Source organism: Sapajus apella, unplaced genomic scaffold, assembly GCF_009761245.1.
Source record: "Sapajus apella isolate SASKATOON/1434 unplaced genomic scaffold, GSC_monkey_1.0 scaffold90, whole genome shotgun sequence".
NCBI classification, from domain to species: Eukaryota; Metazoa; Chordata; class Mammalia; order Primates; family Cebidae; genus Sapajus; species Sapajus apella.
The window spans coordinates 4,152,711-4,168,127 of record NW_022437030.1 but is presented as its reverse complement, the minus strand read 5'-3'; the positions used below and the strand labels follow the sequence as shown (position 1 = coordinate 4,168,127).

General features: G+C 43.7%; 1 protein-coding gene across 11 annotated transcripts in view; it reads right to left on the bottom strand.

Moving 5' to 3' along the window:
* Positions 1-7,888: 7,888 nt before the first annotated feature.
* Positions 7,889-15,417, bottom strand: part of CYLD (CYLD lysine 63 deubiquitinase) — a 65,209-nt gene continuing 57,680 nt past the window's right edge. For all 11 annotated transcript variants that reach the window (XM_032255700.1, XM_032255704.1, XM_032255707.1 and 8 more), the window contains one exon: positions 7,889-13,562. In XM_032255700.1, coding sequence (XP_032111591.1) covers positions 13,378-13,562 — 185 coding nt within the window. In that variant the 3' untranslated portion in view covers positions 7,889-13,377. The remainder of the gene's footprint in view (positions 13,563-15,417) is intronic.

The window sequence follows — 15,417 nt, the reverse complement described above, 5'->3', positions numbered from 1 at the left end:
GCTCTGGGGCCTCCAGAACACAGTCGCACCCACAGTTGCTCTTCGTCTTAGCCCAAACCACCTCATCTCTCCCTCCTCCTCTGTCCACATAGCATGTTCCAGACACATGCCACTCCCCACCCCCACACCCCATGTTCAGGGTGTTCCTCTGTCCCAGAACCTCTAGCATCTAAGGCTGGGAAAGGGTGATGGCATTTACCTGCGGGGCAAGGGGGCTCCTCATGGTCACCCCTCTCCGCTGCGCTCATCCTGTGGGACAGTCCCACAGCACAGGTCTGGTTAGCAAGTAACCCCAGTGAGATCATCTAGCTCCTTTAACCCCAGTTTTTCCAGCTGAGAAATAAAACTCTCCATTCTGTCTATCAGAGAGCAGGGACGATGGGCATGAAAAGGTTTTCTAGGCAGCTACCTGGAGGGTGAACACAGAGCAGAGGGCGATGCTGGCCGAGTCTGATTTTTATAGCAAGCTGGACAGAATACAGTCTTCCTCTTCCTTTCTCACAACCTGGCTTGGCTGCCTCAGTCTCCGCAGCCTGATCCCGACATTGATGTCGTATGCTCTCCTCTACAGGACCCCCACCACACAGAGCACTCGTCCTGGTCTGGGGATGGCTTCTGTTTTGATTGAAGCCATTGGCATACCCCAGAGCCCCCAACGGCCACACCCACCCCTTTGATGTGGTGAGCTTTTGGCAGCCTCACCCTCAGTGCCAGCTGCCATGCAGTCCCTCCAGGGAGTCATAAAAGCCTCTGATCTCCGGAGGCCCAGCCACAGCCCCTCCAGACAATCTTTTTCTTCCCAGGATGGCCAGGTCTCCTTTCAAAACCGATGGAAGTCCACGTGGGTCTTTATCATGTGAATGACGCTGGAAGTGACCACTCCACACTCCCAAATGTATTTGATTGACAGCCCACACCTTTTCTGGTGTCCATTCTCTGCTTCTGATCAATGGCTCCTGCCCAGCCACCCTCCCTGCATATTCTGCCACTCAGACAACCACAGGTTTTAATTTAGGTAATACTGACAAGAGAAAAATGCAAACATGAAAGTCATCTGCAGTCACTGTCACCTCGGGACAAACGTTTCAGTACTTGCACAATTTTTTTTTTTTTTTTTGTGAGACAGGGTCTCCCTCTGTCACCCAGGCTGGAGTGCAGTAGCGTGATCTCAGCTCACTGCAACCTCCGCCTCCCGAGTTCAATCAATCCTCCTGCCTCAGCATCCTGAGTAGCTGGGATTACAGGCCTGCTACCACAGCCCGACTGATTTTTGTATTTTTAGAAGAGATGGAGTTTCACCATATTGGATTACAGGCATGAGTCACCATGCCCAGCCACAAATTTTTTATACACAAAATTAGATCTATTATGATACATGCATTTTTATAATCCACTTTTTTCATCTAATATATTGCGAACCTTTGCTCATGTCCTTTAAAAAGTGGCATTCCAGAAGACTCATTAATAGCTGCACATGGTTAATGGTTATGGTCTAGTCTAGCTGTACCATAATTTATTACGGTCCTGCACATTTAACTTTTTCAAGTTTGGCCCCCATTATAAAAAGTGCCATTGGAGTCTGACAGCTAATCTTGGGCACATCTGTGATCATGATTGCTTTAGAAAAATTTCCTAGCAACAGAATTACTGGGGATGAGGTATGCACAACATGAAGGCTTTTGAAAAACAAGCACCCATGTATCGGGCACCTACATGACTCACCATTTGTGCAAAATTGTTTAGGGGTAGCAGGCAGGGAAAGAATCAAAGCAAGAGAAATCAGCATTCTGAGGAGGGGTCTCTGAGCACACCAGGCCCAGACACCACGGAAGTGCCACGTGGGAAAAGGTCTTGCAAAGCTCTGAGCCCCCCTGAACGTCAGAGCTGGAAGGAACAGCACAGACTCTCTAATACAATCTTCTGTGTTAGGGATGGGGAAACTGAGGCTCAGAGATGGGCCACCCAGGAAAAGGGTGACTCAGTACTGGAATCTTTCCAACACAGCTGTGTGCTTTGTTTGAAGTGAGTCCTACTCTGGGAGAAGTCCCCGAGGTGGTAGGTCAAGCCTTGGTATAAAAGTGTAAACCATTTTCCCCCACCTCCCAAGCAGAAGTGGGTGGGAGGGGGTGAGGAATGCCAAGGAGGCCTCCAGCTGGCCTCACACAGGTAACGGCAGCAGTAATGACCCATCTGAGCCCCCATGGTGTGTCAGGTGCTGGTCCCAGGACTTTGGGTCTGTTATCACTGAATCGACACACAAAATGAGAGACAGGGCACTGTGGCTTTGGTAGTGATGCTCGTTCTCATTTGCACAGAAGGAGTTCGTGCAAGTCTTTTTTTTTTTTTTTTAATGCATGTCTTGCAACATATATACATGCAACAGGGTCTTGTAGTGGGGGAGAGACTGGACTCAACTCCTCACTTATGCAAGTCTTAATCCAAGTGCAATCTCTTCTCTGGATTTCCGGGGCGGGGGGAACCTCTACTCCACAGCGGCAGTGGTTCTCACACTTTAGCATGTGTAAGCCTTATATCGACTGTGCTAAGTACAGCTTATTTTGTCAGGATCCCAATATGAAATTGGGATTCTCTTGGAGGGAAAAGGGGGAAGTGGGCAAAATGCAGATCCCAGGGTCCTGTCCTGAAAGCTTGATACTGTAGGTTTTGCATAGGGCCTCTGAGACCGAATTCTTTTTTTTAGAGACAGGGTCTTGCTCCACTGCCCAGGCTTAAATGCAGTGGTGTGATCAAAGCTCACTACAGTCTCGAACTCCTGGGCTCAAGCGATCCTCACGCCTCCACCTCCCAAGTAGCTAGGACTACAGGAGTGCATCATTACACCTATCTAATTTTTACTATAATTATTTTTTGTAGAGACAAGGTCTTGCTGTGTTGCACCAGGCTGGTCTTAAACTCCTGGCCTCAAGCGACCCGCCCGTCTCAGCCTCACAAAGTGCTGAAATTACAGGCGAGAGCTACCACGCCCAGCCAGAACCTGCCTTCTTAAAGCTCCCTAGGATGACGCCGATGCAGGGTAGTACAAAGACCGCTCTTTGGGAAATACTGAAGACAGTGCGGTTGATTTTCATATTGGGATCCTGACAAAATAAGCTGTACTTAGCACAGTCGATATAAGGCTTACACCGAGAAAGGATCGCCAATAAAGGGAGGTGACATCAGAATCCTATTACGTACCTACTTTCCCCCCTTAAAGCCACAGATTTGTAATTCATTCATTTCTTTGCAGATTCCGGGACCTCACAGCCGACCTTACGGCATTCGCCCAGTAGATGGCGCTAGCTCGTTTTAAACCCCATTTATAGAAGGTGCCTGAAAGCTCGAGTTAGAGGGAGCGGCAGATGCAGAGAAAGGGTGAGACAGAGCGCATTAGGAAAGAGGACAGCCACGAACAGAAATGGCCAACATGAAGCAGCTGTCCCGAAATGACGCACAGGAAACTTAAACCCTCTTGGATATAGTGTGTAATGTGGTGCGCAGCCCCGACTGCACGTTGGCTTTCAAAAGTCCGAGCTGCCTCCCAAGCCTGGCGTCTGGCTGCCGCTCCGAGTTGAGGAGCTGAGATCTAGGACAGCGCCAAAACCCGTAATGACCACAAGATGGCGCTGCTGCACGCAGGAGGACAAGATACCTGAGAAAAATCTCAAATCTCACAAAACGGTCTAAGACTCAAGAGTGTGCCTTAAAATAGGATCGTGGACAGAGGCAGAAAGAGACGCTGATTAGACTTGCAACCTGTCTCTCAAGTTCACTTTTATGATGTTAGTACTAATGCTGCTCCTGCTGCTGCCCCTGGTGGCTATGGGTGCCAGGCACTGTGATAAGCACTTTTCGTGCCTGGTTTCATTCAAAGTTCGTAAAAGCCCGAGGACGGGAGTTCTACGATGTCTCCACTTCTGAGAGAAAGCATTATGTGAGGAACTGGAGACTGAGACGTCTTGTGCTTGCTCAACAGGCATGTGGACAGTGACCTAATTCTGATCACACTGGCAATAGAGAGTGGGGCTTCTGCGAATAAAAGGCTGTACCGCCTGGACAACATAGTGAGAGCCCCCTCTCTACAAGAACACAGAAAGCTTCCTGGGCGTGGTAGCCTGCACCTGCAGTCCCAACTACTCAGGAGGCTGAGGCGGGAGGTTTGTGCCAGGCACTGATCAAGGTGGTAAGGAAGACAACTGAAGGGACCAGGGGAAACCCTGCTTCTAGAGCAAGGAGCCCTGCGGCCAGGGGGTCGGTGCTGTGGAGAAAATGAAGCATGCAGGAGTCTATAACTACCTGTAGTCGGTGCATTCGAATAATGGCGAAGTAAATTGGAGCTGGCACCCACGGCTCGTGAGAGCCTACTGTCACATTTTCAGAAATTTTGCTCATCAGTCCTTGAGTATATCTATTACTGAAGTTAAGTCGCATAAACTTACACTGAAATTATATTTAAAACAAAGGTAACAAAGACTCAAAACTCATTACTTCCTTTTTATTTTACATTTTACCATTTTCTATGCCAAGGGTAAGCAAACTGTTTCTGGGAAGGGCCATCTAATGACTGTGCCAGCCTTAAGGGTTCGGGCAAAACTATTTGCCTTAGCCATTACAGTGCAAAAGCATTGGTAATACAGACTGAACATCTCTAATCTGAAATGCTTCCTAATCCAAACATCTGAAATCCTCCAAAATCCAAAACATCTTGAGCACCAATGTGACACTCAAAGGAAATGCTTATTGGAGCGTTTTGGATTTCAGATTTCTGGATTAGCGATGCTCACTCAGTACTGCAAATATTCCCAAATCCAAAAACATCAGAAACCCGAAACACTTCTAGTCCCAAACATTTCAGATAAGGGATATCCAACCCATACTTAGATAAATGGTCGTGATTGTATTCCAATCAAATGTGATTCACAAAATCAGGTGCTGGGATGGTTTGGTTCATGGGCTGCAGTTTGCCTTCGTGGTTTGTGCACAGGTATTTATGTCTACCGTACCTGTATGGTGGAAATGCTATGTACTTTTATTAATTCTACTATATAACTCTTCCCTAGTTCCTTCAAAGGTATCATTTTGGTAGCCTGCAATTGGCCGTGGTGGGAGCATTTATACCACCAAATCAGCAGAGGCTACAAAACGGGGTTGCCCCTCAGCCCCCAAGAGCTGGCTGTTAAACATTGGCCAGCACACCTCTGGCTCATGTGGTCTGTGAAGGCCTCTTCAAGAAGGTGACCTCTTGAAGGTATCTCTGAACAGATACCTGATACTACACTTAATCCTTCCAACCCACAGTGGCCCATCCCACCCCCAGCGGGCGACCTACAGGGCACCATTTAGAAATACATCGGAACAAAACAGTCTAAAGTTTGCAGAGATGGCCAGGCCCAGCAAAACACACATCTGTTTAAAACACAATATATTCCAATGCCATCACCCCACCACGCAGCAACCCGGAGCAGCCTTGCCTGTCTGGAGCCAATGAGAAGGGCTGAAGCCTGACTGCATTTATTACAGGCTGCTGCAGTCCTGCCTGTCACCAAATGGAACCTGCAAGGCAAGGCCTGAGGGGTCACTTCCAAAGTTGGCTAAAGCTGAGGAAGGCTTGAGAAGAGGGACTCAGGAAGTCAACTCTGGAACAGTCAACTTCCTCACCAGCTCCTCAAACCCTAGCGTAACTTCCAACTACTTACTTTGGGAAAGGCCATATTGGGTGTTAAAACAGATTTGTGTGTTATTTGTAAGGTGATTTCATACACGGAATTTAAAGGTTTTCATAAGCTCCTAGCAAAATGGTACAGTCAAAAGAGTGGGCGCAACTTGCAAATTTCCTTCGAGCTTTGGTGATGAGGTTGTCTGCTGGGTGAATTACACTATTCTTACATGCCCATTTCAGACTTCACTTACCCAATTACTTGAATTAGACCTCACAAACTACCTGCTCTCCAATAAAATCAGCACTCAAAGCGGTCTACAGAAGCTGGCAGCCCGCAGAGACCTGACCACCCACAGTTCAGTGCAAAGAGAGGCTTGAAAGCTTACCCGAAAACAGCCCTGCCCCAAAAACTCACCTGCCTGCTTTCTCCCCTAATCCACCTGATGAGTGTTCTCTTTTCTTTTTATACATTTGAGGCTTATCTCTGAAATATTTCGGAAACAAAAGGAACAGCATCTTCATCGTGCCCTTCTAAGGATGTCTTTAAGTCCTCTTCACAAATAGTGAAATTTTCATCCTACTTCTAAATTCTCTCTCCTGCCTCTGGAACACATTCCCCATATATTCCCTAGGTTCCTCCTCAAGGGATTGGGCTGGCAGCTTTATATAAATTTCCTACTTCCCCTGAGGAGCTTGTTCATATCCAGAACCCTCTTGTCTTTTTCCAAGGCAAACTGTTCCACCAGGGAATGCCGAGTTGATTCCATCTCCCTCAGAAACCTCCATTCCTCCTGACAACTGGTTCCCAGTCCTGGCTGCACAACGGATAAAGAACTTTGCCAAGGACCAACTGCCTGGCCCCATCTTCAGACATTCCAATAGGTCTGGGGTGTGCACAGGTGTCGGCATCTTTAAAATCTCCCTGTGTGAATTCAACACGCAATCAGGATTGCATCGAGAACGGCTGCTCAAAGGCAGTGCACACACATTCTTCAGGTGATGATGAGGGAGAACATGCCGCAGCAAGTCAAGAAAAGGGGTGTGTGGGAGGGGGGTCAGTGGCTCCTCCTTCCTCCAGGCCAGCTTTCTTCTGACAAAGACTCATTTTCACTTAACTGTCCTCCGCAGATGGGCACAAGCATATGTGCTGTCACTGTCACAATAACAGACTCAAAGAGTGTCACAGAGTGGAGACTATGAAAACATGTGCCTACCCTTGAATCGGACAAAGAAGATCAGTGATGTCAGAATGACATTGTTTGGATATCAGCACGTACACCCACCCATGGGGTTCTGAAACAAAAATGTTTTTCAGTGTATTGTTAATACCAGTATTACCAACTCAGACCAGTCTAGCTTTCCTATCTTGGCACAATAGGTGACTTAAACAAACTTAAACTCCAAATAATTTCCAAGGAAGGTTTATCTGTTACCTAAAAGACCAAAGTAGGAATTTCAGTCCACAGAACATGATGCAGGCATTCCTCTGGTTATTACAGAAAAATGAAATATGGAACTGCCTCTGTGGCAGCTGTGGTAGAATGGGACACACTACTGGTCGGACGTAGTGACTTACACTTGTAATCTCAGCACTTTCAGAGGCCCAAGCAAGCAGATCACTTGGGGTCAGAAGTTCGAGACCAGCCTGGTCAACATGGTGAAACTCTCTCTCTACTAAAAACACACAAAAAATTAGCCAGGTGTGGTGGCGTATGCCTGCAAGTCCAGCTACTCGGGAGGCTAAGGCAGGAGAATTGCTAGAACCCAGGAAATGGAAGTTGCAGTGAGCCAAGATCGCACCACGGCACTCCAGCCAGGGTGACAGAGCAAGACTCCATCTCAAAAAAAGAAAAAAGAATGGGACACATTACTCCTTAATCAACAGCGTTGGGTTCATGTTTAAAGACGATGGAATGAAGCAGGGGACAACTTCTGGCTGGAGTGGCTTGGGGGCTGGAGCAGCTTAGCTTTAACAAGCATCAGAGGTTGGAAATACTAGGCTAGGTCAAGAAGCCACACAGCGTCATAACTGGCACATCTCCCAGAACAGGGTGTGTGAGGTTTTCTAAAGCAATTGTAATGGTGGCAGAGGCTGGATCAAGAAACAGAGATGTGCCCAGGTATAGCATTTTCTCAAAGAAATCTTACCACAAACACTCAAAGCGTTGTAGAAACCCAATGCCAGCCTTCCCATAACCCAAAACCCTTCCCCCAAAGAAATCCAAGAAAAGAAACCATAAAAATGTAATTTTTAATGATACAGAAATAGTATATGTACATTTCTTTCCACAGCAGCACTTCATTCATCTCTAAAAAATTTAACAAAATTAAGGCTAAATCAGAGCGAGCTGATAGTAAGGGGTGTTCTACATGGTGTTCTTAAAGAATGTTGTCATAAATATAGGATGTTCTGCAGACAAAAAAATAACAATAAAAAAATGCTGAACAAGATACCAGAAATGGGAAATACAGTATAAAATGAGCCCCTTTCTACCAATCTACTAAGAATCCCAACTCCCCTGGGAAGTTTCAAATGGGATGTGAGTTCTTTTAATGAATGTTTATGATCTGATGCTAAGACTTCCTAAAATTAGAATTCCACAGTACTAGGCCATTTTATTCACTAAAACCAAGGGTAGTTGTGTCTCCAGTATAATCTCGCTAGAATTTTTTTTAAGTTAAAGTGGACAGTTTTTTAAAGTACTTATTATATCGGAAGCTATGGTTCTTGAAAGGACAGTTCCCTCCATTAGTGGCCCTTCTCCTTAACCCATGTTATAAAAATAAATGAAGACTTTAAAATACAGTGAAATAAAAATGTCATCACTGCCAAGGCAAAGGGCCAGGAAATCAAACGGGGATCTTCAGTAACCTGGCTCCAGACACTGATGGATGCTATGATCAGGGAGGAGGAAGATCTTTCTTTCCCACGTTTTCACCATCCTTGGCCGTACTTGCTGGTTAACGTTTTAGCACTGCATCGTGACCCAAGAGAAAGCCTTCAGCTGCTCCAGGATTTAGAATGAGATGAACAGTCTTTCTCCCCTCCTCCCATCTCTTCCACCCAAAAAGAGGTCTGAAAGGGGTTCAGAGAAGTGCAAGGTGAACTCCCTGAAGGAAGCCTCAGTTGAAAACCCCAGTTTCTGTCAAGAGGGGCAATCCCCTGACACCCACAGAATCCTGGCCTTCATATGGCCCCATGCACATCTGCTTTAAGGAGTTTATATTACTTCTTCCTCCACCTCCTTTTTGCACATGAGTTTTCATTTTAACATCTCTTTCTCTTCCCCAACTCATCACCTGCTTTGTGAAATTCAAATATGATCTTCATTAGTGGAGAATTGTGGATGTGTTAGTCACATCACCAAACTCTAGAGAAAGGGGCATTATTTTAAATTACAGGCCTTAATTACTTTTAAAAGACCTCTTTCTTTATGACAAGGATTTGTTATCCCATAGAAAAAATCTTCCCGTATAATTTAAAAGTTTTCATTATAAAGTAGCAAATAGTAAGAAATAATGTAACTTCTTTTCTTTAACTTTGCCTAAGAATTTTTTTTTGTTGTTTTTGTTTTATTTTTTATTATTTTTTATTTTTTTTTTATTTTTTGGCTCCTAGAATCTCAATTTCCTCTAAATAAATAAAAGGAAAGACAATGTCCAGGTAAATAACATCAAATGTCCTCTTAAGTCTTACTTGTATTCAACAACTACTAACACCTGTAGGAAACAGCAGGTTGGGGAACATAGACTAAAATGCATTTCTTACATAAATTAACATGTAAACACAGAGAAACAGTGTGATAAACATCCAAGTACCCACATTGACGTAAATAATACAGTAACATTACATGATCACAAAATCACAGAAAGTGAAGGAAACTTTGCGATCTTCCAGTTAGCAGATTTCATACCTGGCTGGTCATGAGATTCCCCTGGGAAACCTCCCCTCACAGATCTCCTAGGCCCCTTCATGAACAACTGGATTCAGTAGGCATGGCCTAGGACCCAGGAATTTATATTTCTTTCCTACAAAATTCAATAGTCTAACCCTCTCATTATGCAGAGGAGGAAACTAAAGCCCAAGAGGCCAAGCTGTTTTCTAAGCATACAAAGCAAGTGACAGGAACAGGGCTAGAACGCGGGTCTCTCGGCCATAGTCTGCTCCTTTTTCTGTCACACCACACCACCTCCCAGAGCTTCCCCTAGACCTGTCACCCATATCCTTCAGCTAAGCAGCCTTAAAACTAGGTAGGGCAGGGACCTATCTCATGTTCCCTCTGATACAATCCTAGGCACCTAGTAAGTGTCCGATAAAGGCTTCTTGGTTGGTAGTTACTCAGCAAAGGCCTAATACTTTATCCTCCATTCACATCCCGGTCTACAATCATCAAAGCAGATGCGAAATTATCTGGCTGGGTAATTTTCAGATCCAGCTATAGAGGGTAATGAATCCTGAGTCTATGAAGATGCCATATTCAAACAAGCAGGAATTTGGGCAACAATAGAGTTCTATAAGATTTATGGAATCTTAATCTTCCATAAATTGTCTTCCCCTTGTTCTCAAAATCTGTGAGAAAAAAAAAAATGAATCCTAAGGATAGGAAGAACCTAGCCATTTATTTACAGCCATTTTACAAATATAAATTTTTAAAAATCCTAAATTATTCTAAGGAAAAAATCCTTAGCAATGGTAACAACATATTAAGTTGATTTTTCTTGCTGTTTTTCCTAGTTTTCAATGTGTTTTCCTAGTCTTACAAAACATTCTTTAGTGGATGGAGTCAAACTCCTTTATAAAGCTGATAGTGAGGGATGGGACACATTTAGCCTCTCTATATATGATAACATTGCTCTCCTTCCCCATTCTCTCTCTCTCTCTCTCTCTCTCTCTCTCTCTCTCTCTCTCTCTCTCTCTCTCTCATACACACACACACACACACACACACACACACACACATTTATTGGGAGGTGGAGAACATGACACATTTTCTACTTATAGTTATCAATCATGAACCATGTTATAAATGAGATGATCTGATTATATTGTCATCTTGATTGTAGATTAAAAAAAAGATAACCAAAACCTTTAAGAAGCCAACAGGAAAATATTAAAGAAAACCTAAGGCCAAAAATTAAATAGCCGGCAGGCACATTGGCCCTCACGCCATGCAGCCCAGCCCCAACTATGCCTCTCTTGACAAATCAGGCTATGCTGAAGTGCAGAACAGCAGGGGCTACCCAGAGGGAGCCAGGACAGACAGGTGAGGGAGAAACCTTCCTGCTGCCTCATGACACTCAGAAGCAGGGAAGGACCCAGCCTCCCCAGGAACCACCAGAGCTGGCCTTGGCATCCCTTGATGAGCACTCCCTCCCCAAGTAACATTAAAAGGACATCAAGTTCCACCTGAAGAAGACGTCATCAGAAATCATTTATGGATGAGGCCCTCCCATTTAAGACAGTCCCCACACCTGAGTTTTAAAACCAGGTGTACATCCAAACAGGTCTTCTTCAAGTCCTCTACCATGACAGCCTGGGTAGCAGAGATTCCTCAACTTGCATTTTAATTTCTACAGAAAAGGAACTGTCTTGTTTCTCCTTTTTTTTAATTTTAACTGTTAAATCCAGTCTTACCAAGCCAGCCCTCAATATCTGAAGGGTTTTGGTTCAAAGATCCGTGCAGATACCAACATCTGAAGATGCTCAAGTCCCTGATATGAAATGGAACAGAATTTGCATATAATTGACACACATCCTCCTGTATATTTTAATTAAATCATCTCTACATTACTTATAAAATCTAATAAATGTAAATGCTAGGTAAAGAGTTCTTATATTGTTCAGAGAATAATGACAAGAAAAAAGTCTGCACATGTTCAATACAGATGCAACCATCCTTTTTTTTAAGTACTATTTTCCATTTGCAGTTGGTTGAATCCATGGATCAGAAACCTGCAGATGCCAAGGGCTGGCCCCATTTAGATTCCTAATCATTCCTCCAGGTAGACAAGTTTTTAAATATCACATTGACAAGCTCATTCATCCATTTCTTCATTCAACACATATTTATTACAGGGTGACTGGATTTCTGGGTGGTCAGAGCTAGAAAAGGCCTTACACGTCTTGTACCCCACACCCTTCCTTTTACCCAAGGGAGATGGAGGCAGGACTAGCCCTAAACCCAGAGTCCCTCAGCCTCACCCCTGATCTAATCATCATCTCACCACCCCAACTAAGCACTTAGCAGTACAAAACCTTGTGCAAAATATATGTACTTTTTCATTTCAAAAATGAAAAATTTACAAGATGAGTTTTTGTAGCTTATTGTAGTTTATAAAGCTAGTAAATATTTGCAAAATGGAAAGATAAAACCAAATAAAAGTGCCTTTAAAAAAGTAATTGCAGGGTTTGTAAAGATACTTTCCACTTTTTTTCACATTAAATATTTTAAAAAGTCATATGTCATACACATATGACAACCTTTCTGCCTTTCTGCACAGTTAGAAAGTTGTTCCAGAAAGACAATGATACTACAAAACAACACTCAGAGAATGCACATCCCACAGCACGGACATGTATAATCTATGGTCCTAGTCTACAACATCTACTGTGGTCTACACACACTATGGCTATTATTAAACAAAACATCCCATTGCTACTTAATCAGAAGGAGGATGAAGCTGCTGCTAACATTTCGATGACATATCTGATTCATTATCTCAAGTGACGTCACACCGAATGTAATGGGATTACTGGCTGACAGATCGAACCTAAGTTCTGGACAGTCTTGTCTAAAATAACAGAAGTTTAAATATCCATCTCTTCAGGGAAATTTTAAAGAGTAATTCTATATGCCAAATTCATTTTCTTATGGACTGTATGTTTGTTTGTATAGGACTATCTTATTTACTTATCACTCTAATTCTTTTATCAATTTAGTATGCCCCATTCCATAAAATATTAATAGTTAAAAGCCTTAAAAAAACCTGTTAGCTGATAGTAACTACTATGAATGAAGAGCTTCAACTGCTGAATACCCTAATCCTCCAGGAAAACCACTTCAAAAATGGACATTTTGGGACAGAATCACTCATTCATCTCAAAACCAGGACAAATAGGAAACAACACCATTAAGGGAATTTAAGTATTTTTCTGACCACTATTGCAGAAACACAGAAAAACTGAGCAGATTGTAGACATGCAAGGATCAGCAGTATAGAGAAAGGATTAACAGATCAAACTCAGTCCACCTTTAATAACTGGATTGAGAGTCGATTCTTAATAAAACCAAATTATTTCTTCCTCAAGGCAACCGTTAGCTACAAAGGAAAAATGATTTCATATCCTTGGTCCATAAAGAAGACACATTTATTTACATTCTCAATGGACTAAAAGAGGCTTTAAACTTTCACAATTAAAATTGTATGCTTCCAAAAATATCATATGATCAATGCACTTAACTTAAAGCTTCAGGTATTAATAACTTCGTTTAGACTTCTTAAAAAACCAACACAAACATACTTTCTAGAGTGCAAAATGCTTCTTATTAAATACTTCAGGAACACAAAAGCAATTTGTTTTTAAACACAGGCATCCTTTTCTGAAGGATCATCACCACAGAGACATCCATTGCCGGCAATGGACGTGGAACAGACCGCCAGCTCAAATAAGGTCCAACGTAAGACTGCCTTCAGTTTCTCACCTCTCCTGATGACCCCAGTTATTTGTACAAACTCATTGTTGGACTCTGGTACATGCACATATACGCATCACAAAGCAGTCTTCGTGCACAGCCTTGGATTCTTCTGGAGTCCAAAGAATGCAGGTCTTCCAGAGACATCTTCAAGTACTCTCCTACTTCTGGGCATGGGGTGACTTGAGGAATGTTGAAGCCATTCTGACCACCTACGGCACAAAGAACTCTTTTTAGAGCAGTCAAGTTCTAAACTCTTTTGCCAATGATTTTACAATCCTATCATTTCAAAAAGCTAATTTCAGGCTCTAAAAGCCTCTATTTTACTTCTGATTTCTGGAAGTGAAAGCTTCCTTTAACTCTTGATATACTCTCATTTCTTGGTTTCTGAAAGCACTCTGGAGCCAGCAGTGAATAAAACTGGTAAAAGGAGACACATTCTGAGATAAGCCCCACACCTACCTTCCAGGCTTCTCTCTGTGGTCACTCAGGGAACCATATTATCAATACATAGGTAGACACCACTGTTCTTCACCTTTCACTTCCTCCCAGACACAGGCCACCAGCACACTTTGCCATGAGACTGTCCACTCGGAACAGATCTAGTAAAATGAACGCTAGCATAACTGCCTACATTTTAAACACTATCCCTGCACAACTCTAACAGCTGGTTAGCCTCGTCGTCAGCCCCCGATGAAGGTGATCTGGGGTGTGGATTCAGAGATTCCAGGAAAGGCTCCTCTGGGTTAGCTCAGAAGCTTTTCCAAGCCTATGCTGTTGCGTTACGCTGTTCAATGCAAACACTAACTGGGTTGGGGACACATCTATAGATGGGGCTGGGATGTATCCCTCAAGCATCAGAGAACTGAAAAGGTAGAGAGCTCCTGGTCTAGGGCCTAGGCCTCTGTTCAAGAGGCTGTCACAGGGAATGTCTGAGGCTACTGGAGGGCCACACCAGAAGACCACGGGGGGGTGGACCTGAGAGAGTAGCTAAAGGAGAGACAGGGTGCAAGAATGGCGGAACATAACAGTCACACCTCACAACCCTGCCTAGACCTGGTCTTAAACTGCAGACTCCTTATGGGTCGAGGTAGGGCTGCTTTAACAACCATTTCTTACCGGAAGCCCACGATTGCTCTTGGCATTCATTAAGCATTCGTTACATCATGATTAAGCATCCTAGAAAATGGCCTGGCCAGTGCAGCCTATTCCCCACTTCAGGGAGAAACGTACGACACACGGAATAGGCTTTACTTGTCTAAAGGGGATGTTTACTTCTGCTCTCGGCTTTTGGCAATTGGAAGACAATGTGGTTTAGTACAAAAAACATAAGCACTGAGATCAGAAAGACTGAGTTAAACACAAACCATATGACCTCAGGCACCTTAACCTCAGCTTTAATAAGAGAAAACCAGGAATAATTCTCATCTTGCCAGGATTTAGGTAGAATGACTTAATGGTGCTCAATAAACAGGTACCAAGATACCTACAAAAATGAGAGGGGCCTGAAAGAAGACAACGAAGCTGGAAGTAAGTTCCCTCAGGCCTGAAATAAGGATTTTATGATTCTTTTTTTTAAAAACAGCATACGCATGTCAAAAAATCACAATAATATGAGGCTGGGCGCAGTGGCTCCTCTTGTAATCGCAGCACTGTGGGAGGCCAAGGAGGGTGAATCACTTGAGATCGGGAGTTTGAGGCCAGCCTGGTCAACATGGCAAAACTCCATCTCTACTAAAATTACAAAAATTAGCCGAGCATGGTGGCATGTTCCTGTAGTCCCAGCTACTCGGGAGGCTGAGGTGGGAGAATTGCTTGAACCTGGGAGGCGGAGGTTGCAGTGAGCCAAGACCATGCCACTGTACTCTAGCCTGGGTGACAGAGCAAGACTCCATCTCAAAAAAGAAAAAAAAAAAAAACACACACACACACACAACATATTATTCCTTAGTTCAGCTAGCCACGTTGTTAATGCAATTCAAGATATAAGACTGTGTCACCAGAATAATCCTGAAAGGATTTTCTCAAAAAATATCATATCACTCAGAACAGGTTCTCTCTCTATGA